The sequence below is a fragment of the Podarcis melisellensis genome (genome assembly GCF_964234715.1).
Source record: "Podarcis melisellensis genome assembly, chromosome: 8".
NCBI lineage: Eukaryota > Metazoa > Chordata > Lepidosauria > Squamata > Lacertidae > Podarcis > Podarcis melisellensis.
The window spans coordinates 17,875,980-17,899,745 of NC_138540.1; the positions used below are offsets into that span (position 1 = coordinate 17,875,980).

Sequence of the window (23,766 nt, forward strand, 5' to 3'; positions counted from 1 at the left end):
TGAAGGGATGAAAAATCCAGCTTCCCATTTCATGAATGTCTGTGTGTTTCCTTTTCGATGTTATATTTGGTTGTTTATTAAATAATTTCAGAATGGATAAATTCTTTTAAAAAAATAAAGACAGAAGAATTGAGCATTTTAATGGCTGAAATTTAACTGTAAGATTGTGGGGAAACCGCAAAAAGACCCCTAGTGCTTCGAAGGCTAATTAAATATTTAATACAGAAGAAGCTTTCATGGATTAAATACCTTGCCAACTCATGAAGTCTCAGTCTGTAACTGGCATCATTCTTGCCACTGGAAATTGCTGTTTGGTTTTTTAATTAATTCTATTAATTTTTCTCATGTCCTTTTTTGTATTAAGCTTTAGTGTGTATGCTACAAATAATCAATAAACAATCTTCTAAAACTAAAAATGAAAAGCTCCAAACAACATCTGAGCACAGACCACCTAGCTCATTATTTGGTCCATCTAGCTCACTATTGACTACACTGACCGGCAGCAGCTCTCCAGGATTTAAGGCTGGGGACATTCCTGGCCCTGCCTGGAGATGCCAGGGATTGAACCTTGGTCCTTCTGCATGCATCTCCAACCACAGAATATATATAACAGTTACACCCAGCATCCTTAGCACCCAGCAAATGTTCACCTGATTGAGGGGTTTCTATCCAGTCCCTTTAACTAACTTACCAAGGAAGGAGCTGCAGTCATGAAAACCAAACAGGTGAGGGCCATGCTTGCCTCTTATCTCAGGACTCATGCTCAGACCACAGGGGCAAAGAGCATGACCCCAACCAAAAGCTCCCCTCTTCCTTTTCACGTCTTTCTTCACTGCCTTTTTTCTTCCTAAAACATCTAGGCAACTGTAACTGCTTTACACATCACCCTCACAAACACGTTTTGAGCAATCAATGCTGCATGCTATTTCATTATTAATTATTCAGATATCTTATCAGCCACTCTGATTGGGTTGTTAATATTGAAAGCTTTTATTACATGGTCGGTTTCTATTTTTTTACCCTTTCCTTTTGAATTTCTGTTCCCACAATTGATTCCCTAATATGTGGTTGTGTGTGTTTTTAAATGGTAAATTTGACCCCATTACCAAAATAGCATCCTATCCCTCTGGGTGGGAGCTTAAAAGAGGCAGTTCTATCCACTGTATTTGCCAGCAAGACATTTTGGGTTAGAGAGGTGACCTTAGCCCATCAATCCCCCAACTGTTTAAGATGCCCACAGAAAAAAACTAGTTGCCAGCAAAGGCTTAAGCAGAAGATAACTCAGATTAGCTCCTTACATGAATATGTGTGTCTGTGTGTGGGGGGGGGGGGAGGTTATGCATACAATAAATAAGGTTTTCCAGCTAGACTACATATATGCCACTTTTTCTGGATTAAAGTTAAAGAACCATCACCTCTTTGAGCATAATATATGACTCAACTGGAAATTTATGAGCAAATGATATCCTACAAACACAAGATAGATGGGTGCTGAGCTGACCAGGACCACCAGCTGCCCCCTCTCCCCCCATTTCACCTCTCCTGCCTCTTAAACATGCACATAGTTCATATTATTTTTATTCATTATGGTTTATTTTGTATTGTTCGACTGTATTGTTTTTTTGCTTCTTTGTGGGAATTTCAATAAAAACTCTCAATTAAAAAGATCCAATTACTTTGATAAAAGATACCCTGCCAAGTTCCCCAGAGACAATTCTATCTCACCACCAGGAACCAGGCGAGCAGCTATTTACAAGCTCATGTTAGAAACTGCTGAGCAGGGCATAAAAAACTAGCATCTGTATGAGCAACAAGCATCTGGGGCAACCCACAATGAGACAGCCTCAAATGAAGAGGGCAGATGGAAACTTTTTTACCTTTTCTCACAGGAGACGCTATCGATATCCATGCTCTGCGACCGGGAGAGGGACTGAGATTGTGTTTCGAGGCTGTTTGATGGGGAGCTACTGAGCGAACTCACACCTTCGCTGCTCTGGCTGCGGTGGGCTACACCTGCATGGAAAGGACACCAGGAGGGGAAAAAACTATATGTCATTTTGTTCCTACAACACATTCTTGAACTAAACACACACAGTGTTCGAGACTCCCATTGATCTAGGTGGGTTTCGCAACAGGGAATTTCATTAGCATGAGCAGTTTCTGGGCTCTGGGCACAGTACTGTGCCTAAGATTTCAGATTAAAACTGCAGAGTGGAAAGAAAGGAGGGTCTTTTTCTGCCTCCCCACTCCCAGTCACTCTCTGAAGACTGAAGAAGAGACCCTCTTAAGAATATTAGGGGGGCAGGCAGGGGAAGCATGGCTTTGTTTTTTGCAGTCTTTCAGAGGAGGACTACACCATGCGAAAATGAACGTATGATTTTAGCCGTCGTTCATTCATTTTCAGCTTTGTATTCTTGTTTGGAAAAAAGCACACCTAGACATTCCGTTGTTGCGCCCATAACCTAGGTTTAAGGTGCCATTTAGCTCTTAGCTTTCCAAAACTGAACACACACATACTGTAAATTACACACACATTACATACCGCATTTTTCGTGTATAAGACTAGGGTTTTTTAACCAAAAATTAGGTTTAAAATTGGGGCTTGCCTCAAACATGAGTAGTGCTGAGGGGTGTTTTTTTAATTTGGAGTTCCCCAAACAGGGGGTGTCTTATACATGGGGGCATCTTATAGATGAAAAAATATGGTACTTATATTACACACACACAGCAAAAAAATGCTGCAGCACATTCCCCCCCTCCAATACCAGGAGTAATCCTATTCCAGCCAGCCGTGCCTTCCCTCCAGCGCACTATTAAGCTGCTCCAACAAGCCAATTCAGGCTTTCCTTCCTTCTTCCAGTTGTTTGTTTTTCTTTACCAACTGACACTCAACATTATCTGCTTGCTGGGAACAACAGAATATTCATAAATCCTCACTGGGGCTGAGGTATTGGCCTTTTTGAGGGAGGGCGGACTGCCTCGTTTGGTTGCTTTTGTATTTCTGAGCGGCCTGGAATTGAACCAAGCACACCAATACCAACTTCTAGTTCCTAGTGGCCCTGCTTTTCAACTCTGTTGGCACAGGGTGACTGAGTTTGCTAGTAAGAGTGCTCCTTATATACAATGAAAATGCTAAAGTGTCAATTAAAGGTAAAGGTAAAGGTACCCCTGCCCGTACGGGCCAGTCTTGACAGACTCTGGGGTTGTGCGCCCATCTCACTTAAGAGGCCAGGGGCCAGCGCTGTCCGGAGACACTTCCGGGTCACGTGGCCAGCGTGACGAAGCTGCTCTGGCGAGCCAGAGCCGCACACGGAAACGCCGTTTACCTTCCCGCTGGTAAGCGGTCCCTATTTATCTACTTGCACCCGGAGGTGCTTTCGAACTGCTAGGTTGGCAGGCGCTGGGACCGAGCAGCGGGAGCGCACCCCGCCGCAGGGATTCGAACCGCCGACCTTTCGATCGGCAAGTCCTAGGCGCTGAGGCTTTAACCCACAGCGCCACCTGCGTCCCTAAAAAAGTGTCAATTAAAAGATGTTATATATCTGCAACATAAATAATCAGCAATGCACTAACACCAGTAATCCCCAAAGACTTCAGAGTGATGTGTTGTAGGAAATTAATTCATGAAATTAATTCCAATGAGTTCAAAGGTTGCCTACTGCAACTCTGTAGAGTCAATGCTCTGAGTGGGCCCAGCCATGACAAAAACTTTGACTCGCATTGAGTCACAGCTTCTGGGAGGGTAGAACATTATTACTGCCTACTCGAGTACCAGACAAAAACTTTCCCCATGAAATGTAATCCCATGCACTAGAGATTTTCAACCTTTTTGAGTCAAATGCTCCCGTGACCAACTACATTCTTTCTGCGGCTCCCATTAGGAAATGCGCTCCAAGCCTCCAAAGCCCAATTATGTCATCTCTAGAGCCGGCACCCCCTCACACCTTTTCAAACACCCTCCCTTGTGGCGTGTGTCCTCAGCCTCCTCTCCTTTCCCCTCTCCTTGGGAGTCCTTTGGCAGCTGGGAGTCTCTGAGCCAAACCACCCCCTAACCCAAAGAAAGATGCCTCCTCATGCCGCCCTACAGGGGCCTGGGAAGAGGATGCTCTCAGCCTCAGCAGCCCAATGGTGACTGGCCGAAGGTGAACATGAGACCACCATCTTGAGAGGGCATCAGAAGAGGGAGGGAAGGAAAGAGGGATGGAGTCCAGTGTTGCCTGTGGTACCCCTGACCATCATTCAAGACACCCCAGGGTGCCATGGCACACTGGTTGAAAGCCACTGCTGTACACAGTCAAAACTACTTTCAGACATCCTAATTTGCTGTCAATAGGAGTGCAGCATAGCTCAACCCACCAGCCAAACATTACCTGTGCAGACTGCAGCTGGCTTGAACTTACTAGTAGTGATCAACAAGGAAAGGAACAGGAACTGTCACTCAGAGCCAGTGACAATATTCCATTTGCATCCCTGCCTTTCCTCCAAAGAGCTGCAAGCAGCATAAGTAGAGTACTCCCATTTTATTATTGCAAAAAACATCCTGTAATGCAAATTAGTCTAACAGACTTAGTTTTTATTAATTACATTTAGCTCCTGCTTTTAAGGAACTCAAGTAAGGAAGCAAACCAAAGCTGATGGTCTTTATTTGTTTGCGCTAACTAGGAAGAGTTCGAACTCCTAAGTGGGGAACACCAGTTATCTCAGAAAGCTTGCAATTGCCTCCCCTGGCATACAAAAGAATGAAAGAGACAGAGTGAAAGCCCATGGTTTACTAAGACTCACAAATCTAACACTAAACCATGGTTTAGCATTCCGTCTGAACCATTCCATCAAGTAAAAGAAAACCAAACATATTTAAAAACCTGGTAAGAACAAACTGATGAGAAAAGATAGCCACTAGTACAATTTAAGATATCCATGAATAATAAAAAGCAAAGAAAATGAAGCAGCCATCATTACTACCTTTCCCACTTTGCACGCTGCCTGCCAAGAAATAAAGTGTTGATAGTCATTTGCTCTGGACAGAATATACGCTCCATAATCTATTCCAGCACACCCATAGCAAATTTAAATGAAAATTGTCCCCTATCTTTCGTAGGCACAAACAATACTGAATCCAATAGTGGAGCAAGCTGGCCAGAATGATTTCTCGAAGTAAACAGCTAAGAGAGACTATACATGTGTTACTTGAGCCACTTCAAACAGGAAAAAAATATTTATTGCTATACTGCATCTTCAGCATGAGGTCAATGTGCAATATTGCATCACAGTGGCATACTAGTCTCTCACCTAAACTGCAGGGTCAGGGTTAAGGAGGAAGGAAGGAGAGCAACAAAAACAAAGTAAGATATATATGAGAGCTAGTTCACAACTACCATCATACACTCACATAATGAAGGAACAGGGCCTTGAATAGGGCTATGCACATTAAGAGGCAGCTTGGTGCTCAGTGGCTATTACACGAGAGTTTGGCACTGTGTGGCTGTGGGTTTATAGGGTTTCATGTAGGGATATTTATCAACCCTACTAGGATGATGCGAAGGATTGAACCTGGGTCCTTTTACATGCAAAGCATGAACAATGGCCCTTCTTCAGCGTTAAGTGAATGGCTGCCATTCATCTAGATAAGGGAAAAGTAAACAGCTGCACTTGAGGACTGTTGCAGTGAGGGCAAACACAGCCCTGACACCCAGTGGCATCTGCCCTGACTGACTGGGATCTCTGCAGGGGAAAGGCCTGTATGATAGCAGGAACATGACTAATCCTTTATTTAAAATCAATGTTGTTGTCTATGCTACACATTTCAATAGGCTATTTATTGCATTTTTATTCCAAGGGCACATGCTCCTAAACCCCCAAATGCGACATTTTATCTCCACAAAACCCTCTAAGACCCACTATAGGTTATGTTCTGATCAGAGTTTTCAGCCCTGGCCAAAAACCTGGTATTCAGAAGCATAGTGCCTCGGAAAAAGGAGCCTCTATCTAGCTGTTGTAGCCAGCAGCAACTTAGGGGCCCATCCAGCAATAACATCCAGAGGGGTAGCCGTCTTAGTCTGTTGCAACAAAATCAAAATAGGAACCTTAAAAGACCAAACAATTTACAATTGCATACCGTAAGCCCACAAGTTACACACATTTAACTTGTGCACATTCAGCTTTACACGCTTGGCAAATAAAAAATCAAAAAGGGGTTGGCATCTGGGGAAAAGAACTTTGGCAATTCCAACCACCATTGCTCCCATTGTGTTTCAACTAGACATGATTTTGGCTTTAGGAACGATCCCCAAAATGTAACCGCTGTGTAAGCTGTGGGCTTACTGTAATAAGCTGTTGTTGACTAGCATCCAGTTCATTAGATGCATGAAATTTTACAGGTTACCTGTAACTCAGGTATTCTAACCCAATGAAATGGAATATACATCACGAAACCTTCTGTGTAACACACAAGTTGCAACTACAGCATTGACTTAGGTAGCTTTGAAACAGGGATGGGGAACCTGAGGCGTGGGGGCCAAATGTGGCCCCCAGGCCTCCTCTATCTGGCCCTTGGAACTCTCTCCAGTTCACACACCCCACTAGCCCTCCTTTACACATTCCTTGAGCGTTTTCCCCTGAAAATGTGTCCTTGAACTCTGGTAATGTTTCTTGCTTGTAAGGATAGAGGAATGTGTCAACCTGATCTTGTCCACCACTGATAAGCAGCTCCTGGAAGGATGTCCAGAAGGATATGGTACCCTCAGACTAAAAAGGGTTCCCATGGCCAGCATCACAAATTCCTGCTGAGAATTTTGCAAATAATCCCACTTCCCAATATGGACTGTTTTAAGCCACAACCAGCAGCTGCAACGATCACACCCCACTGCTTCCAAGGAGAGGAACCAACACACAAAAAAAGACAGGACCTAATAAGGTTGTACAAGATGCTCCCTTCAGCCGAAAGTGCTCGCATGGAAGAGAACATGGTATCAAAACAAATGAATGTGCATTTCCACAAAATATTTAAGAGAAAAAATTAGGAAAGTGTCATGTTTCCTTATTGATCTATCATTCTGCAGTTTTTAATTAACATAGCAATGCAGAAAAAACTACTCCATACTGGAGTTGTAGAAAGAAATCTGAATTCCTAGGAAGCCAGTGTTCATTTTATTCATCTGCCGTGGGGGAAAAAGATGACCAGCAATTTTTCTAACACAGCTGCCAACAGGAAGGAAATCAGAATTATTAAACTGGATTTTTCACTGCCAGTTGTGTTTATCATCCCTCTTTGGAGGCCTAAATGCTAATATAAAGAATAAGGATTTATTCACTATTTTTTTAGTGGCCACTCGGCTATTTGTAACTCAAACCTAGAAAGCCTTACAAGGACCATCCCTGGACTTAACAGTTTAAAGTAAACGGTATAATTTGCTGTCACCAAGAAAGTACCTCAGTGACACTGGGAATGGACAGTTTTCATGGCAAGATGGTGACGTTTTATTCAATATACAAATGAAAACAGGTCTTAAAAGAAACTCTCTGAAGCATCTTTGCAGATATGGCTATCCTAAACATCACAACGTGAACTATATTCGTCCATGGGAAAGACTGTCTGCAACAGGTAAAACAACTTTTGTCCCTGGGACTGTTATATGACGGACATTTGAGAAATTTGTATGTCTTAATAAAGATAATTTATGTTAATGTACAACCTGATAGCCATTTTGGCGGTGGGGGAAATGTAATGTACATAGAAACCAGTAACAGCTATTTCAAGGAAAAGGATTATTAAGTTGTGGCTTACCTGATGCGCCAATGGGAGAGGTAGCTGGGGTCATGCTATGAATGTTTAGCCCAAGGTTATGGGGCGCTCCAGAAGGCGGTGCTGCTGCAGGAGGCCCCGGAGGGTTTTCCCTCTGCGGAGACGTAAGCGGTGTGGTGGGCTGAGAAGATGGCCCGCCGGCGAGCCGGGCAAGGCGCCTCCGACGGATCTGCAATGAAACAAGGGTTAAACACTTTAAAAAAAAAAAAGGCTTAGCAAAATGCTGGTGTATAAATCCTCCAGGGTTCTGACAAGGCAAGAAAAGAGAGCTAAGAATAGAACTGGGACGTATTTCAAGATACACCCAAGCCAGGTCAGGCACAGCTTTCCCATGCCACCTGGAGATGCTAGGCTGAAGGAAGGGACTGCAAGCAAGGTATGTTAAGGCCAGAATAATAGGAAGATAGGGAACTGCCATACACCAGGTCAAAGAGTTTGTCCATCTAGTCTAGTATTATCTGTCCCTACTGACAGCAGCTCTCCAGGGTTTCAAGCATAGAGTGTTTTCCCATCACCTCATACCTGGGGTCCCTTTAACTAGAGATGCTAGGGTAGCTTTTTGTGAACTACTAAATGTTCTTGAACCACAACTCCCATAATCCCACTGCCCATGCTGCCTAAGAATTATGAGAGTTATAGTCCAACAGCATCTAGCAGCCCAAGATTGAGAAAGGCTGTGCTAGGGACTGAGCCTGTGACTTTCTGCGTACAAAACAAGCACCCTGCAACTAAATTATGACTCTACTTGGTTCTTAGAATCCAGTGAAGTCATTCCTGTGCTACTGACTGCAGTATTACTCCAAGGTCTACAGCAATTTGTTGCTGAGGGAAGCTGTTAAGGCAAGACTTTCATTACCTGATGCCCTCCAGATATTTTCCACTACATCAGCATCAGCTAGCATGTCCAATTGACAACGATGCCAGCTGGTTTAGCAAAATATGAATGAGCATGGCCTCCCCCAGAGCCTGCATGGACATCCACCACTCCTGCTCCCATGCAGCTGGGAAGAAAAGTTCAGAAGCTTTTGCTTTCTCTTAACCAGCATTTGTTGTGTTATCTGGACCAACAAACCATGGTGACCATTAACTGTTGTTAGTTTAAAACAAGGAAACTTCAAACCATGGCTCCTGTACAGCTCTCAAATAAGCGGGCAGGCTACTAGAAATGTTAATATTAACTATAATCCAGCATAACAGTTTTAAAAAGCGAGTGTGAGAAAAGAATTACATACAACTACTGTACAATCAAAACAAATGTGAGAAGCAAGTCAATCCAGACACAGAATACATGGAGCTTGCTTTATTATGTCGCTTGTGTTTTCATTTTCTACTTTTATGTTGTGAATTGTATGGAAAGAGGGGAGAGGGTGCACATTATGTTGAGAGGAGGCCAGACACATCACATTTCACCAAAGCTAGCATAACAACTGAATACAACCATTATCACTGTGACTTTTACATACTGTATTGGCCTGAATATAAGCTTCACTTTTCCCCCCAAATTCTAACCGTGAAAAGTTATAGTGTGGCTTAAATTCGCGACCTTAAAAAAATTGGCTTTTATGATATCGCTGCTGAAACTGACATATGGTAAAGCACAACGAGTGTGAGTGCCTGCAGAATTTTAAGGAAGCGGCTTATATTTGGGTATTGTCTTTTTTTCTTTCTTCCCCTTGAATTTTAAAGGTGCGGCTTGTATTCGGGCCAATACGGTATTACAGACAACAGTCCTGAGGCAGAGGGGGGGTTTGTTTAAGGCCTCCCAGTTCATAGCTAGAATGAGATGCAGGCTGGAAATTTCCCAATTCTCAGCCCACCATCTTATTCACAAAACAAGCTCTGTTTTCAAGACTGACTACACATTTTAAAATATATTCCCTCCCTCGCCACCAGTTGTTTGGGAATTACTAGAAATAAATAGAAGGTTCTCCTTCAAGGGCAACATGCTTCCATTCCATTAAGTCATAAAGTTTCTAAACATTCTAGCGATTTACCACCTGGACTTCTATCCTTTCCCCGAGAGATTTCCAAAGAGCATTTTCCCGGAAACTGATACAGAACAACATGTGGAAAACACCATGCGGTGTCCCATTCCCCTGCTCAGATGGGACACTATAATTAGAAGCAGGGCAAGGTTCCCCCTTAAGCAATGAGGTCGATATCATCATCTCTTCTCCTCTTTATCTTCCAGTAAAGCTGCTCTCCATCTTTCAGATCCATAACAAGTTGCATTTTGCAAGCATATTTATGTAGATCATTAATTCACTCAATGTCACACTATACCTCAAAGTAAGCAATTTTTAAAATGTTTCAAATACAAAATTTGTACAGGATTGCTAGTCCAAATTCATCGTTCATGTGAAAGGCCAACATCGGGGGGGGGGGGGACACCCAGCACATGACTAGTGGCAGACAGTTCAAACATGCTAACTGCAAGTAGACACTCAATTAATAAATGCTTGTTGCTGAATTTTAATTGTACACATCGGTTGTTTCCAGAATGATAACACATTTGTTAGATTTGGTTCTGCACAGTGTTCGAAACTCCCATTGTTCTAGGCGCATGTTGCGACAGGGAATTTCATTAGGGCAAGCAGTTTCTGAGCTCTGGGGGCAGTACTGCACCTAAGATTTCAAATTAAAACTGTAGAGTGGAAAGAAAGGAGGACTTTTTTCTGCCTATCCACTTCCAGCTAATCTTTGAAGACTAGAGAGGAGACCCTCTTAAGAATATTAGGGGGAGTGAACAGGGGAAGGACTAGACCGTGTGAAAATAAACGTAAGATTTTAGCTGCAGCTCGTTCATTTTCAGCTTTGTGTTCTTGTTATAAAAAAGCTTTGTGTTCTGGTTATAAAATAAATTCCGTTGTTGCACCCATAACCTAGGTTTAAGGTGCCATTTAGCTCGTAGCTTTCCTATCTCAGTTTCTAACACTGGTTCTGCCTGATGCGAAGCTAATGGTTGATAGCTTTTTTTCTTTCCTTTTTGTGCTGCTTCCTGGAGGAGATAAGTGTTCTGTTTACACCACATCAAGTGACCAACAACAATAAGAATTTCAAAAGATACACAGCGAAATACATTCATTTTATTTCACAAGATATATACCACTTGACTGTAATGAAAACTCAAAAGCGATTAACTTCAGCAGCAGCTAAATTGAAAGGAAGCCCTATTATACACTACGCTCATAGTACGAGGCAAGCTAGTTCTGTTTTGCCAGACAATTGTGATAACTAAATCCTATCAAAAAAAGCTTAATATGTCTACCGGTTGTCTTCCTGCAAAATATCTTCAGAACTTGAATTAACACTTCCAGACCATCACACAAAGCAGGTCAGGATATGCTCTCAGCTAGAGATCCAAAAGGAATCTCAACCTGAAAAAAGGCTGTTGCATTATCAGAGGACATGTTCTTCTGAGAAACCTACTGAACATCCAGTGCCCGTTTTCACTGACCTGGATCCAAATTAACTCTGCAAACTCAAGGGAGGCTTGGAATTAGGTTGCTCCAATACTCCCTTCCCTGTGCCACCCCCATTCTCAAACCGCAAGGAGACTTACAAGCTATTTGTGACATGACATGTTGTAATGGGAGGGGAGTAATTGGGGTGATCAAACATGTAATGGTTAGAGCGTTCAACTAGGACTTGAGAGACCAGAGTTCAAACCCCAACTCACTGTATGAGACTGGGGTAACGGCTATAATTTGGGGGAAGGGCCATAGCTCAATGGTAGAACAGTTGCTTTGCATGCAGAAGGTTCCAGGTTCAACCCTTGGCATCTCCATAACTGGGACACAAGAAACCAGCGTGAAACCCTGTCCAGCCACTGCCAGTCTATGTAGGAGAGATGGATCAATGGTCTGACTCAGTATAAGGCAGCATCCTAAACATCCCACTGGTCCTATTTGGCCAACTCCTTCGAAGTAGCTCTCTATATACAAACAGTCCCTAACTGAAGCTGAGAAAGCATCTCACTTCTCCCAAGTAGGGGTGCACTTGCAAGTGCCAATTGAGAATTGGGAGGTTGCAAGTACAAAGAGAAGGAAAGTCCGCTTAAAAAGACATCGCCACCCCCATTTACCACGGTCTTTAAGCATCTTACTTTCCCTGGTTCTGTATCCCCCCCCCCAAAAAAAGGAAATTAACTGGGGGTGGCTCTCCATATCTTTCCATGTAGCATTTAGGTCTGAGGAGTGGACAATAGGATTGGATGGAGAAAGAGAAGAACCCAAAACTCCTTCGAACCAGCCCTCTACAGAATATTTATGCCATGTAAAAATCCTAGGAGACAACACCAAGTGCAAGGCCTTGGACAGTAAGCCGTCTGTGGACTATTCCAACCCCTTTAAATGCTGTGGCTATCTGGGCATTACATGGCAAGGTTCAGTCTTTCCTTGTGCATTCAGAAGGCTCTCCGCTTTCTCATTTGACACAGTAATTCCCCATTCCTCACCCGCCCTGTCCCCCTCGTTGCCCACATCTTGTCCTCCTTCCACTTCCAAATTTCTTTTGCTCACACTTCCCCACATGCACAGCAGGGATATTGCCACCGTGGCCTTTTCTGTACAATGCCAGAAGTGTACACTGAGCTGTGTAATAGATGAGCCGCAGCAGCAGATGGTCGATCCTGTCCTCAGCAATGCAGACCATCTCACACATGCTGCAAATTGCTCAGTGGCTCAATCAAGACTCCAACAAAGCCAGCCAAAAGACTTGCGCTTCTTTATTAAAACACCAGCTTTTCATTTAGTGATTCCCATTGTATTATCTGTAGCCTCCCCCTCCTCATTATTATTACTATTGAATTTATTCCCCACATTTCATAAGCAGGTTCCTGGGTAGGTTACAACTTAATATTCACAATTTAGAACAATTAAAACAGATTAGTGTCACAGGAACAGGGTGGGTCCTGAAAACAAACACCTCAGGTGTCAGAGGGCAGGGCAAGGGGCTGTGGTTCCAGCATATGCCAAAAGCTATATAGTGAAGAAGCCAGACACACTTCTATGGAGAGGGAATTCCACAACTTAGTGTACAACTACGAAGAGGGCCCCCTCTTATCACCCAGTAGGGTCTGTGGGGAGGGAGACTGTCTCAGGACCTAAGTTATTTAGCACTTTAAACACTAATGTGTTTAATTGGGCCCAGAGAAGAACTGGCAACCAATGCAGCTGTCACCAAGGCTCAGGGCAGGTTTCAACTTAATGCATACCAAGCTAATAATCTAAGCACACATTCTACTCATGTAAAAACACCAGGCAGGCCCCACAAATAACTCAGAGATGCATTTTAAATACAGGGAAACGTTCTACTCATGTAAAAACATGCTGATTCCTGAACCGTCCACAGGCCGGATTGAGAAGGTGATTGGGCCGCATCCGGCCCCCGAGCCTTAGGTTGCCTACCCCTGATCTAAGTTAAGCTGCCATGCAGCAAGGGAGATCACTGGTCCATTCAACTGAATAGTGTCAACTAGGAAGACTCTCCAGAGGCTCAGGGCCAAAAACAAGGACCATCTCACTACATATTGTTTTAATTCAGTGGAACCTGTGGCCCTCTCGGGAGCTATTGGACTCCAACCCCCATCAGACAAAGGGATGGGGGTCAATTGTCAGAGATGATTAATCAAATTTGTACCCCTCCCTTACCCTGAAAGAATCCCAAGACCGCAAACATCAAAATGTTTTTAAATAAATACTTAAAATGTTAAAAAATACAATAGCACCTTAAAACATTTAAAAGCAATTGTATAGCCACTAATTTCAAGGTTGTCATGGCCAGTATCTATCAGCCATCAAATGTCTGGATAAACTGATGTCCATTTTTTCCTGAAAGTCTATAATGGAGACAAGACACACCTCACCAGCAAGGGCATTCCACAAGCAGCGAGTCAGCATTGAAGAGGGTCAGTGGCTGCAGCACCAACAGAGCCTCCCCTACCAATTGTGGGGCCTGAGATGGTCGATATTAGGGGAGTCACTCCTTTAGGTACTTGGGTCTCAAGCCACTTAGGGCTTTGTACACCAGAACTAAAACCTTGAATTGGGTTTGACAGGTCACTCGGTAGATAGCCAATGCAGAGCTTTCGGGACCAGTGGCAGATGGTCGCATTTGGATGTAAGCCAACAACATCTCTAAGGTTGTGGGTTCCGCACTTCTGTTTTAACTGGAGATTCTAGGAACTGAACCTGGAACCTTCTGCAGAAGTAAGGAGGCCCTAGCACCATGAACTTCCCAGATACTTGGAACCTTGGCTCTGCATCAGAGCCAAATGGAAGGCAATCAAGTGTTCCAAAGGTTTCCATCATCTCACCTAAAAGTAGGTGTTGCATAACAGTGAGAGGGACTGAACTACAAATGGGAACTTCCTGGTTGGAATTTTACCTTCCCCCATGAACCCAACAGGTGTCCTTGGGCAAGCTACTTTCAACTTCCATTGTCCCACATACAACAAGGGGCAGTGCTATACATAAATACCTTGTATTATAAGCCATTCCTGAATTGCACGCATGCTCACATGCAAAGCATGATTTGCACACTAGTGTTTTGACAGTCTGCCACAGTGAGTCTCTGTCTTTGGTTCCAGGCTTCACAACACATTACATAAGCTAGGCATGGCCCCCCACTTCTCCGCCTTTCAAAAACTAGTAAACACTTAATATCTAACATATGGGTGGTATATGAAATTAAGGAGAAAAAGCTTCCTGCACATTTGAGGCGTTACAGAAACAAATCACTGAGAAGCAGTAGACCATCTCTCTCTTTCCACCCATCCCAGGAGTGCTGGCATGATAATGAACATTTCACCACAGTTTCTCTTCACATGATTGGTTTTTCCCCTTCTCTATGCTATTTGTCCTCTTGCTTTTCATTTCCTCCACCTCCCCTTTTCCACTGATGCTGCAGCTGGGAGACTGTAAGCTTCTTGGGGCAAGAGACTGTTCCCTGCCACTCAGACATTTTGAATACATAAATGGTGCCGCAGCACACACATACAAAAACGTGTAGGGTGAAAGCATTTAATGAATCCTAACAGCGCTGTCCGGAGACACTTCCAGGTTACGTGGCCAGTGTGACAAAGCTGCATCTGGTGAGCCAGCGCAGCACACGGAAACGCCATTTACCTTCCCGCCAGTAAGCGGTCCCTATTTATCTACTTGCACCTGGGGGTGCTTTCGAACTGCTAGGTTGGCAGGCGCTGGGACCGAGCAACGGGAGCGCACCCCGCTGCGGGGATTCGAACCACCGACCTTTCGATCGGCAAGCCCTAGGCGCTGAGGCTTTAGCCCACAGCGCCACCCGCGTCCGCATGCGATCTAGCCCTCCTTAGTGTGTAACAAGGCTTTCATCTCTATAGCATGAAGAATAACTACAAGTTTACAAACAAACAAAAAATCCTACCCAACAGCCTGAAGGCAATTATTATTTGCCACAGGTAAGGGTCAGTTTCCATGCCTGGTGTCCTGTGCATGAGTGGGATTCAAAACAAGATATCACACCAGGTTAGGAGTCAGAATGAATCCTGACTCAAGCAACAGCAAAGTAAGCCAGCAAACTATCTGGATTCTTTTTAAAGCAAAGTTGCACTGAGAGAAAAGGGGGGTGGGGACTTTACAGAAACTTTATTAATGCTTTAAAAGGTCAAGTCCTTATCATAAATCAAATTCTATATATTGTATAACCTGGCTTGATTACACAGCATTTCTGGTGCCAATGGCTTACATTAACAGTGATATAATCAGGCTTAAACCAAGTGGCTTAAGCTAAAATATGTCAAAAGTCCTCATCACCTGAATGCAATTGGCCTATTATTCCAGTGACAATTAACATACTTCCAAACTAGGTGTCTCGCCTCTTTAGCATTACCATCAGTGTCTCCCAGTGTCTGCTGAGAACTGTAGTCCTTCCTTAGTCATTCCCAGCTCACAAGAAGTACACCCTAGCCACTGGCATCACACACATCCCTAAATTCCTATTGCAACATCAAAGGATTGCTAAATCATTACCTTCAACACGCAAAACAACAGTGTGATGTTTTGGAATATACTGAATGACTTTGCATAAAGATGTCAGTTGTTGCAATATGATATCCACAGAGCATGTAAGCGACACAGACACAGAAACACATACACACACCAACAGAGAAAAGGGATCATAAATGTTGCAGCTCATTGCTATAGTAGGATTCCATAAACTGATCACTGTTGTTGTTTTTAAAAAATACATTTCCACAGAGATTACGCAGCTGAGGTATATGCTAGTAGGCTTGTTTTACAAATGAGTTCTTGATTTGCAGATTTGCATTGATTTGTCACCACCTCATTATTAAAGGTATTACAGGTTTTGTAAAATACAGGAATTCCTTTAAAGGAACAGGAGTCTGCAAGGGTATGGGAATGGGAGATTCATGACAGATAAAAGGAAGGACTTTGTCGCGCAGTTTCAGGTAGTTAAACTGTTGAATTCTCTACTACAAAGAGGTAGTGATGGCCATCAACTTGGACAGCTTTGTAATGGATGAAATGTCTTTATGGAGGGTCAGGCTCTCCGTTGCTTCTTGTCCTTATGGTGATATGCTACCTCTAGGAGCAGAGGTGTTGGTGCTTCTGGATACCTGTGCTGGGGTACAAGAGCGAGAGCAGTGACTGCCCTCATGTCCTGTGCATGGGCTTTCTGTTGGCCATGGTGGGAACCAGAATATTGGACGAGGCAGCCCTTTGGTCAGATGAAGCAGGGCTCTTCTTAAGTTCCTATTTAGTTTCACTGGATAACCCCCCCCCCCCACAATTTTCAAGTATTACGATAGAAGGCTTTCTCTCCACCTACTTTCTCTTCATGATACAAAATTCTATACACCTCTATCATGTCTCCCTTTTACTTGACTTTTCCTAGGCTTTTATCCTCTTGACTCCAGCCCCTCGATCATTCTGGCTCCCTTAGTGTAACTCTACAATATATTTTTGAAATGCAGCAACTAGAACTATAAACAGTATTCAGTATTCCAAGAATGGTTGCACTACTAGTTTGTATAAAAGCATTGCAGCAATGGCAGTTTTCAATCCCCCTTCCTAATGATCCCCCAACAAGAAATTTGCATTTTTCAGCATTACCGCAGTCTGAGTGGCTGTTTCTAGTGAGCTGTCCACCATGACCCCACAATCCCTTTCATGGATAGTAAGACCTCATCAGCTTATATAGATGGTGGTGGGGCTTGCCCCAATTATGCATCCCTTCATACCTACCTACACTGAACCCATTTGTAAATTTATTCTCCTTTCACCCAGCTTGGGAAGAGCCTTTTGCAGCACTTCACAATGGGAAATGGGGGTACAGTGGTACCTCTGGATGTGAACGGGATCCGTTCGCATCCTGAAGTGAACGTAACACACGACTGCACATCTGCATGTGCCACGTTTCACCGCTTCTGCGCATGAACGTGGTGTCATTTTGCGCATGCGGCAAAACACGGGAAAAGCCGCAGAGCGCAACCCGAAAAGTCTCGACCTGAAGCGTATTCATCCCGAGGTATGACTGTATAGACCATAGTTCCAGGAAGCCATACATCTATCGACCAAACAAGGATCCCATTTGGTGACACCACTTTTACATAGTTATCATTATCCCGCTCTTCACCCTAAGGTCCCAGGAAGGGTTACAACAATTTAAAAAGGAACATTAAAAGAGTTTTAAAAATTACAACTAAAAATGCAATCACAAAAGCAGGAGTTGTTCCTGAAAATATACATCTTAGATGCCAAAGGCCCTAAAGAGTTGCATCTTCAGCATTCATCAAAAACTGTACATTGAAGTTGCCAGCTGCACCTTTGTGAAGAGGTAGTTCCACAACTTAGGGGCTGCCACAGAGAAGGCCTCTCCCAGGCTACTGCCACCACTGCTTCTGAAGGCAGCAAAACCACAAAAGAGCCCCATCCCCCATGAACTTTGCACCTGAGAAGATCTGTAGGGAAGGAGGTGGTCTTTCATGTATTGGGGGTCTGAGTCATTTAGGGCTTTAAACACTAATGTGGAAACCTTGAACTGTATCCAGAAATGAACCCAAAAAGTATGCAAATGGATTTTGACAAGAAACTCATTTTTTTTAAACTGGGGAGAAAAACTTGATTCCCAAGATTCTACATCAGCTCAAAAAATGATACATGGTGTGACCTAAATAGCAAACAGTCTGGACCTAAAACCATGCCTAGCAGATGCTCATCATAGACATACTTCAGAAAAATGAATGCCAAAGCTTGACAGGGAAATTTACTCTACTGCCCTGACAATTATCTTTCAATGTATCCTATAGGGAAATGTTCAATTTCTAAGTACTAAAGGGAACCCAAATCAAGATCCATATTTGGCATGTAAAAGGAGACTTGACACTAATTTGCTCATATGATATATCAGGCCACCAAGGGGCTGACTTACTGCAACCCCACATACACCTGCACAAAGCAAACCCAAACGTCTAGACATTTTGGTTTTGTTTAGTAGCCAATCATTGTTTCTACTAGCCAATGAAGTTTAACTTTCCAACTACTTCTCCAGTGCATGTCATATGAACACAGGAAGCTACCTTATACCAAGTTAGACTATTGATCCATCTAATTCAGCACTATCTATTCCATACTGTTTGGCAACAGTTCTTCAAGGTTTCAGAGAGGAAGACTCCTCCAGCCCTAACGGGAGATACCGGGAATTGAACCTGGGACTTTCTGTGTTCAAACCACACATTTTAGCATTGCCTAGGCCCTATGGTCCCCATTTGCACTCATTCACTAGCAAGGTTTTACTGAAAAAGTGGGTTGGGAGATGTCTATTTCTCATTGCCACTGGCAAACCTGCAAGTAGATAACACATAGTTTCAAGCCTCCAAACTGCTGCTCTCTATGAATATTCAAGCAACCAATAAAGGTAATTCACAAAAGGGCTGAATTTAGATGTCATGTTAGCATTCTCGAAACCAAAGTTCAGAAGACTGAAAATGTGGCATGGTCTCACTTACATCTTCCTCCCCTCTCTCTAACCCAGATTGCCTTCAAACCACGTCTGCTCAATTCTAACATCAAGGCAAACTAAGATAACACTAGAATTAATTCTATGTGGTCAGTGTGCTGCTACTCCATATTAGCAGCCCATTCTTTGTTACTTGAATTTTAGTGCAAGCCCATGTCTGTGTACTGTGGTACCTTGGGTTAAGTACTTAATTCATTCCGGAGGTCCGTTCTTAACCTGGAACTGTTCTTAACCTGAAGCACCACTTTAGCTAATGGGGCCTCCTGCTGCCGCCGCTCTGCCAGAGCACGATTTCTGTTCTCATCCTGAAGCAAAGTTCTTAACCTGAAGCACTATTTCTGCATTAGCGGAGTCTGTAACCTGAAGCGTATGTAACCCGAGGTACCACTGTACTTGGAAATATGTTCCATTGGACACAGCTGGTGAGAATTTGCAGTCTGAACAATTCAGGCCATGTCCCATGATGTTCCATCAGTTATGAACTTTATTCATGAAAAGCAGTCCTTTTTTTTTTTTTACTCTGTCTCTCCTTTATTGTAACGCAGACAGCATGGGAATAGCCTGTCCGCGGGTTGCGGTGGAGAGTTTTACTGTACGCACCAGCTACCAAATTCAAGCCTATGAAAAGAGGCAGGAACCTGTTTGGGGTGCGGTAAAAGCAGTGCTTTTTCATGGTGGTTCCAAAATTATGGAATTCACTCCTACTTACAGTCAGGAACACACAGAATCTCTCTCATTCAGAAAGGAATAAAGACCTTATTTCACTGTGCCTTTTCTATTTTAATTATCCCTGACACTTCCAGAGTTTTGACAGTGCCACTATTTCATATGTTTCCCTTATTTTTGTCATCACTAACTTCAGTTTTAAATAAACTGGGTTTTTTCAGTTTTATTGTGAACTACCTTGAAAAAAATGGTAAAAAGCAGGAACTACATATAGTAAATGCTATGCTCATCTTTAAAGCCGTGAAGAGCTCAGGTCTCAAACACTTGAAGGAGTACCTCTCCTTATAACCAGCCTGCCCATGTCTTGAGACTTTTGGTGGAAGCACATTTCCATATTCCCCACCATTAGAAACTCACTATGTAATGATATGGAATAATTCCTTCTCCATGGTGAGGCACCATCTGTGGAATGCTGTTCTTTGATATGCATGACTGGCACTAAAGTTATCAGTCCAGTGCTGATAACAAGACTTATTTAAGTGCTCTGGCATTTTCAGTTTCCCACCATATTCTCTTGACCACAATTTCCAAGCCAATTAGTTTCTGAGCGCAATTCAAAGTGCTGGTTTTTACTTATAAAGCCTTACATGGCTCAGGACCACAATACCTCAAGGACCACCTCTCTCCCTATGAACCGACCCAGACTCTGCAATCATCATCTGAGACTCTTCTTCCTGCGCCTTATCCACAAGAGATCACAGTAACGGGCCTTTTTTGCAGTGGTTCCCCATTTGTGGAATGCTCTACCCAGGGAGGTTCAGGGATCCTCAAATGAAGGGTGGTATAGAAATGTATAAAATAACAAGGTAAAGGGACCCCTGACCATTAGGTCCAGTTGTGACCAACTCTGGGGTTGTGGCGCTCATCTTGCTTTATTGGCAGAGGGAGCCGGCGTATAGCTTCCAGGTCATCTGGCCAGCATGACTAAGCCACTTCTGGAGAACCAGAGCAGCACACGGAAACGCCATTTACCTTCCCACCAGAGCGGTACCTATTTATCTACTTTGACTTTGACGAGCTTTCGAATAACAAATGAATAAATAAAATTCTTTTAACTTATTAGTGTATTTTTAAATTGTCACAACTTGCCCTGGAACCTCAAAGCATGGTGCAGGAAAGAAATCTAATAAATAACTGTAATAACTGCTTAAACCCTTAAACCAGTGGGTCAAAGAGGGTCAGATTTGATGAAGTGAAGGGCCATGAGGGCCGACCAAGGGGGCTTTTTTAGGATTCCACTCCAAGGAATAAACTGCAGAAGGGACCAGATTGCCCTTGAAATGGACTTTGGAATGCTTGGCTTAAAATATTCAGTTGTTTTTAGGTACTTTCTTTGTCTGAAGGCGTTTCTACTCCACCTTCTTGCTTCTTTTAAATGATTTGATGATTTTGTATTCACTATTTTGATCCAGTATTTCTGTGCAGGAAGGGCAGCTTAAAAGCTATTTTAAAATAAAAAAATAAGACAAATTACTCACATGGGAAAGCCTGCTTCATGGCAAGTTATGAAAGCATCCAAGCTAGCTTCTCAATGTATTTTCACCTACATCAAAACTACAATATAAAAAATATAAAAAACTACAATATGAAAAAAGCTCATATGGCCTTACCTTGGGCCAACGTACTACCAATGTGTCAAAGTGTGCAGAAAGAGCTTGCTGGTATAAAGCAACTGATTAAGTAGCTGTAAATGCTTCTGCAATGAATAAGATCCAAAAATCCTTTGTTTTTTGTTTAATAAAGCAACAAAATACCACCCTGGCAGAAGAGGAAAGGATGGAAGGGGAAAGAGAGAGAATCATGAAAGACTGAAATTAAACAAGATGGAAATATCAATGTGTAGATAGAAAAGATTCTCTCATTGTGGTTATTTTTTGAAGTTTAAATTGTTTTTGTTTAAACTTCACAATTAAGTCTGAATAAAACACAGGACATCCTCTTAGTAAGACAGGAAGTACTCTCAAGAAACACCTCACCAGGACAGTATCCAACAACCCTGGAATCATTCCATAAGCAATCATACTAGCAGCTTTCGCACTGTGGGTTCCCACCTGAAAAAACTTACAACTCTGAATTTGAAACCAAAGCTTTAAATAGAAGCCTAACATCTACATGCTTCTGTTGAGGAGACCTGTTGTGTGTCCCCACATACACCTTTCTTTCATAGACAACTTGGACAAAGAAGTCCAAAACGTTATCTGAACAAAGACCTAAAAATGGCCCTAGTAGTATGCCACCCCAATGGGAAAATAGCTATCTATCCCTCAGTATCAAATAATGTAAATTGAAAAGTTCCCTTTAAGCACAAAGTACTGTCAAGCTTTAGACATTCAATAAACCAAAACACACTTTTAAAAAGTTTCTCCAAGTAAGAAAAATCTGACATGTGTTACTCAACATAGGTGAATACTCAACTAAAAAGAAGGGATTAAAAACAACCCCACCCTCTATATAATTGCAGACTTAAGTAGGGTGAGGTGTGTCCAAAAAGTGGCGGGGAGAAAATGCAACACAAGACCATTATATTACTAGTGCATTTATCCAAAATAGCAAAACTAATCTGTTATCATTTACTACGTTTATATCCAGAGGCATTCTAGCACTCTAGCTAGGGAATCAAAACTCCTGCCCAAACTCCTCCACAACAACACTGCAAGGTAGGTTAGGCAAACAGACAAGTGACTGGCCCAAGGTCACCCAGCAAGTTTCATAGCTAAGAACTTGAACTCTGGTCATTTATTCAATTTATTCACTTTGCAGAAATAGTGGGACTCCACAAATCCCCATGGCAAACCCCCTTCAGTAGAACCATTTACCTGTAGGATACATCCTGGTGCCCAGCCTCCCTTCCCACAACATCCTCTGTTCAGTCAACAATCCCCAAACTCACCTCATCAGCGCTCAGCTCCTCCATTGTTTTCCTCTTAATGGTGAAAGGAGTTTGGGGGAAGGGGAGCTCTGTACTTCCCTTGAGGGGCGTGCTTGTGGGAGAGAGTGTCTTTAAGGGAAATCCTGTCGTGCTGCCTCTTTCCCTAGGGACGTTTCAGAATTGCATAGTCAGAGGTAAAGACCACCACCACAGAATATACTTCCCCTGTTCTTGGGCAGAGGCTGTTTCTCTCTAGTTTGCTAGTCAACTAAATGATTATGAACACACGCATAAGCCACTCCTATCTAAACCTCCAGGCCTTACCCCTTCCTGTACCTGAAGCTTCCTGTACCTGAAGTAGCCCCAGCTTTAAAAGCCTCCCTCCACAGGCACCCCAAGCTGCCGGTAACCCCCTAGGATCCTAGCTCCTGCGTCCTGCCTTGGGTCCCACTGACCTTTTTTCTCCACACTCCAGGCGCCCCAGGTGGCCTACCAAGCAGCCTCCGACCGAAACCTCGCTGCTCACTGTCCCCCGGTTGTCCTAAAGCCTCAGTGGCACCCTGCCGCCTGTTATGGACCTTCCTACAAACCCTGAAAGCTCCCCAGGTCAGCAAGACACCGACTCGTATCACAAGAGGCTCCTATTGCTCACCGTCCACCAAACACGGCAGAGAGCCTTCCGCTTGCTCACTACCCCCAGTTCCCAATCGCAGGCTGCCTTCCGTATACCCAGGAAACCCTATTAGTCCCATATATACACATAAGATAGGTCCCGCTCTTTCTCCCTCTGCTAGAAGCCCCAAGCTGCTTGCTGGCTCCTATATAGTATATTCAATATATAGATAGATCTATGAATACAGCACCCTGCCACCAGCTATATATTACAACAGTCTCCCCTTAATCGGCTGCCTAACCTGAAGCCCCGGTTTAGCCAGCTGCCTCCCTTTCGCCTCGCACGCGGCCCCAGTTTAAGCCACCTTCTCTTCCACCTCAGCCCCTTGAATTCTCCAGGTGCCTGGCTTGGCTGGGGCTGCAGAGAAAAGGAGGCAGTGTAGAAGGAGGGTAGTGGTGGGGAAAGCCCGCGCCAATGACTGGCCTTACACCTCTCGGCAAGCCACCAACACACTCCCCTCAGAGCTGCCCCCTCACACTCTTCTCCCTCAGCTGCTGCAGACGCTGCTTCTGCCTCCCTACACAGAGATTATTCATCAAAACAAGGAGGCAGCGGCGGCCATCTTGGCGTCGGATCACGTGACCTCTCCCCTCCTCTCCCTCGCGCGCGCGCGCTCTCTCTCTCTCTTCCCTCCAGGCGGTTCTCCGCACGCCTCTTTGCGTACGGCTGCAAGATAGC

The 23,766-nt window shown here is 43.6% G+C and overlaps 1 protein-coding gene across 6 annotated transcripts in view; it reads right to left on the bottom strand.

Moving 5' to 3' along the window:
- The window catches only part of UBE4B (ubiquitination factor E4B), a 68,320-nt gene extending 44,554 nt beyond the window's left edge, over positions 1-23,766 (bottom strand). For 2 of the 6 annotated variants that reach the window (XM_081923451.1, XM_081923446.1), the window contains exons 1-3: positions 13,663-13,716; positions 7,784-7,970; positions 1,878-2,013 (exon numbers count right to left, since the gene is read on the bottom strand). In XM_081923451.1, the coding sequence (XP_081779577.1) occupies positions 1,878-2,013; positions 7,784-7,970; positions 13,663-13,701 (362 nt within the window). In that variant the 5' untranslated portion in view covers positions 13,702-13,716. Of the gene's footprint in view, positions 1-1,877; positions 2,014-4,962; positions 5,108-7,783; positions 7,971-8,323; positions 8,479-13,662; positions 13,717-22,436; positions 22,937-22,974 lie in introns of those variants that run through there. The other 4 variants (XM_081923448.1, XM_081923447.1, XM_081923449.1 and 1 more) reach the window with 4 other exon arrangements.